The 4,230-nt window shown below is 52.0% G+C and overlaps 1 protein-coding gene across 1 annotated transcript; it reads right to left on the reverse strand.

Annotated features, from left to right (window-relative positions):
• Positions 1 to 1,313: 1,313 nt before the first annotated feature.
• On the reverse strand, positions 1,314 to 3,508 carry LOC135972636 (SRRM2 protein homolog rsr-2-like). Its single transcript, XM_065551290.1, has 2 exons — positions 2,962 to 3,508; positions 1,314 to 1,807 (listed from the first exon to the last, which is right to left on the reverse strand). Exons 1-2 carry the CDS (start codon positions 3,506 to 3,508, stop codon positions 1,314 to 1,316), a joined length of 1,041 nt encoding a protein of 346 aa, XP_065407362.1.
• Between the last annotated feature and the right edge of the window lie 722 nt (positions 3,509 to 4,230).

Consider the following 4,230-nt stretch of genomic DNA (forward strand, 5'->3'; position numbering starts at 1 on the left):
AATGGGGCAGATTCTATCCATGGAACGCCGATTCTGGGCAAGGGAAACAAGCACAGACTGGTGGGACCGCATAGTGTTGCAGGTCTGGGACGATTCCCAGTGGCTGCGGAACTTTCGCATGCGTAAGGGCACTTTCATGGAACTTTGTGACTTGCTGTCCCCTGCCCTGAAACGCCAGAATACCAAGATGAGAGCAGCCCTCACAGTTGAGAAGCGCGTGGCGATAGCCCTGTGGAAGCTTGCAACGCCAGACAGCTACCGGTCAGTCGGGAATCAATTTGGAGTGGGCAAATCTACTGTGGGGGCTGCTGTGATGCAAGTAGCCAAAGCAATCACTCAGGTGCTGCTACGAAAGTTTGTGACTCTGGGAAATGTGCAGGCTATAGTGGATGGTTTTGCTGCAATGGGATTCCCTAACTGTGGTGGGGCGATAGACGGAACCCATATCCCTATCTTGGCACCGGAGCACCAAGCCACTGAGTACATAAACCGCAAGGGGTACTTTTCAATGGTGCTGCAAGCACTTGTGGATCACAAGGGACGTTTCACCAACATCAACGCGGGCTGGGCGGGAAGGGTTCATGACGCTCGCGTCTTCAGGAACACTACTCTGTTTAAAGGGCTGCAGCAAGGGACTTACTTTCCGGACCAGAAAATAACCGTTGGGGATGTTGAAATGCCCATAGTTATTCTTGGGGACCCAGCCTACCCCTTAATGCCATGGCTTATGAAGCCATACACAGGCAGCCTGGACAGGAGTCAGGAGCTGTTTAACTACAGGCTAAGCAAGTGCAGAATGGTGGTAGAATGAGCATTTGGCCGTTTAAAAGGTCGCTGGAGATCATTATTGACTCGCTCTGACCTCAGCCAAAGAAATCTCCCCATTGTTATTTCTGCTTGCTGTGTGCTCCACAATCTCTGTGAAAGTAAGGGGGAGACCTTTATGGCGGGGTGGGAGGCTGAGGCAAATCGCCTGGCTGCTGATTACGCGCAGCCAGACACCAGGGCGATTAGAAGATCACACCATGAAGCGCTGTGCATCAGAGAAGCTTTAAAAACCAGTTTCATGGCTGGCCAGGCTACAGTGTGAAATATCTGTTTGTTTCTCCTTCATGAAAACCCGCCCCCTTTATTGACTGATTTTCTGTAAGGAACCCACCCTGCCCCTTCCCCCAGCTTTCTTTCAAACCAAATAAAGTCCCTATCATTTAAAAATCATTTATTCTTTATTAATAGATTAGAAAAAGAGGGAGGGAACCCGGGTGGTATTTGGGAGGAGGATTGCTGGGAAGGAAAAAGCCACAAAGAAAAGGTTAAAAAAATGACAGCCTTTTGCTTGGGCTGTCTACTGGGGTGGAATGGGAAGGTGTACGGAGCCTCCCCCCCCGAGTTCTTACACGTCTGGGTGAGGAGGATACGGAACATGGGGAGGGGGGAGGGTGGAACAGGGGCTGAAGCGGCAGTCTGTTTTCCAGCAGCCGTTCCTGAACCTCCACCAGACGCCGGAGCAGCCCCAGCGTTGCATCCTTCATCCTCTGGTCTTCCTGCCGCCACCTCTCATCTCGAGCGTCTCTCCTCTCCTCACGTTGGTCCCTCCTCTCCTCACGTTGGTCCCTCCTCTCCTCACGTTCACTGACTTCTTTCCTATACTTTGAAACTGTTTCCTTCCACTCATTCACATGAGCTCTGTCACTGCGGCTGGATTCCATAATTTCCGAAAACATCTCCTCTCGCGTTCTCTTCTTACGACGCCTTATCTGTGATAACCTTCGGGATGGAGGAGGGAGGCTTGAGGAATTTGCAGCTGCTGTAGGGAGGGGAAAAAAGAGAGAATTGTTTTAAAAGCTACATTTTGCAGAACAATGCTTATACTCTTTCACGGTGACCAACACTGTTCACATTACATAGCACATGTGATTTCTGTGCAAGGTCGCATTTTGCCTCTTAATGCTGAGTGCCTGTGGCTTTGCTGCTAGAGATCACAGGTCTGGGCAACAGAATTCGGCTTGCATGCGGCCATGGTAAGCTTCTGCGCCCTCCTTTCCCACATACCAAGCATAGCTTGTAGAGTGCTGCAGAAGCCTGGCCAATCTCAGCCAGTGGGGGGGGGGGCAGTGTGGGGGGGCTTGTCTGGGCCCCTTCAGGCAAGTAGAGTGCTGCGGTTTTTCTGTTAACATTCAGCAGCACCAGAAAACAAACTAACCACCCCCCCCCTCTCGCCATGAATTCTCTGGGATGATCGCTGTACCCCACCCCCCCACCGCATGGCTGGTATCAGGGAAGATCCCTGCAGGCACCAAACTAACCCCCCCCCCCCCCCCGCCGCCGCCCCCCTCCCGCCATGAATTCTCTGGGATGATCACGGTACCCCTCCCCCCACCGCGTGGCTGGTAACAGGGAAGATCCCTGCTAGCCAAACGCGAAAAACTCAGGGCCAATTTCCCATCTGCGCTTGGCTAACTGCAGGGAAGGATTTATTTTCCGCCACAGGCAAACAGCCGAGTAGGAACGGCCACCTCTGTCCCCTTAATTAAGTTCCCGTATTTCAACCAGGTTACCAGGAGTGATATCATTCTCCTGAGGATTACACAACAAGATAAAGAACGGATGTTGCTTGAATGCCAGCAAACACCGGGACCATACGCTGCCAGGCTTTGTCAGGCAATGATACCAGATTACTTGCTGCAAGCATGGCGTGGTCAAGTGTCCTACCATGGAGGAGGGAATAAGGATGCACTGCCCAGAAACCTTCTGGCAAGGCTTTCGGAGCACCTCCAGGAGAGCTTCATGGAGATGTCCCTGGAGGATTTCCGCTCCATCCCCATACACGTTAACAGACTTTTCCAGTAGCTACAGACTTTTCCAGTAGCTGAACTGACCGCGAATGCAAAGTCAGGCAAAGTAATCATTAAAAACCGTTTGCTTTTAAAACAAGTTTTATATTTTAAAAGGTAAACTCACCTGAGGTCCCTTCCATGGGGTCAGAGTCTTGGGTACTGGCTTGGGAGGCTTGGGAGGGTACTTCAGTCAGGGTGATAAAAAGATCCTGGCTGTTGGGGAGAACGGAGTGCTGTGTGCTCTCTGCAAGCTCATCCTCATCCTCATCCTCCTCCTCTCCCCCATCGGCAGAATCCTCAGGCGTCGCTGATGAGACTATCCCCGACCCAGAATCCACGAACACAGGTGGGGTAGTGGTGGCAGCCCCCCCTAGAATTGCATGCAGCTCGGCGTAGAAGCGGCATGTCCGCGGCTCTGACCCGGAGCGACCGTTTGCCTCCTTTGTTTTTTGATAGGCTTGTCTGAGCTCCTTGACTTTCACGCGGCACTGCTCAGAGTCCCTATTGTGGCCTCTCTCCATCATGCCCTTGGAGATTTTTTCAAAAGTTTTTGCATTTCGTCTTTTAGAACGAAGTTCTGCAAGCACTGAATCCTCTCCCCATACAGCGATCAGATCCAGTACCTCCCTCACGGTCCATGCTGGTGCTCTTTTTCGATTATCAGCCTGCATGGTTACCTGTGCTGATGAGCTATCTGTGGTCACCTGTGCTCTCCACGCTGGGCAAACAGGAAATGGAATTCAAATGTTCGCGGGGCTTTTCCTGTCTACCTGGCCAGTGCATCCGAGTTTAGATTGCTGTCCAGAGCGGTCACAATGATGCACTGTGGGATAGCTCCCGGAGGCCAATACCATCGAATTGCGGCCACACTAACCCTAATTCGAATTGCTAAAATCGATTTTGGCACTACTCCGCTCGTCGGGGTGGAGTACAGAAATCGATTTAAAGGGCCCTTTACATCGAAATAAATAGCGTCGTTGTGTGGACGGTTGCAGGGTTAATTCGAATTAAAGCTGATAAATCCGAATTAAAGTCGTAGTGTAGACCAGGCCTCAGTTGTGGCCTTGATGTTACTGCAGTACAAATTAATAACTATTACGTGCACCACTTTCCAATGTTATCTTCTTTCTATACCAGTTGTGGGCAACCTGTGGTCCATCAGGGTAATCTGATTGCAGGCCACGAGACATTTTGCTGACCTTGACCGTCTGCAGGCATGGCCCCCCGCAGCTCCCAGTGGCCACAGTTTGCCATTCCTGGCCAATGGGAGCTGCAGGAAGCGGCGGGCTACGCCCCCTCCCCGAGCGCGCCGTCACCGCTCCACTTCTCCCACCTCCCAGGCTTGCAGCGCCAATCAGCTGTTTGGCGCCGCAAGCCTGGGAGGGGAGGAGAA

The sequence above is a fragment of the Chrysemys picta genome, chromosome 7 (assembly GCF_011386835.1).
Source record: "Chrysemys picta bellii isolate R12L10 chromosome 7, ASM1138683v2, whole genome shotgun sequence".
Classification (NCBI taxonomy): Eukaryota; Metazoa; Chordata; order Testudines; family Emydidae; genus Chrysemys; species Chrysemys picta.

Coding starts and splice junctions, on each gene's coding strand:
- LOC135972636 (XM_065551290.1), bottom strand. CDS start 3,508: ATGCAGGCTGATAATCGAAAAAGAGCACCAGCATGGACCGTGAGGGAG. Junction 1,808..2,961: donor CCCCATGGAAGGGACCTCAG/GTGAGTTTACCT, acceptor CCCTCCCTACAG/CAGCTGCAAATTCCTCAAGC.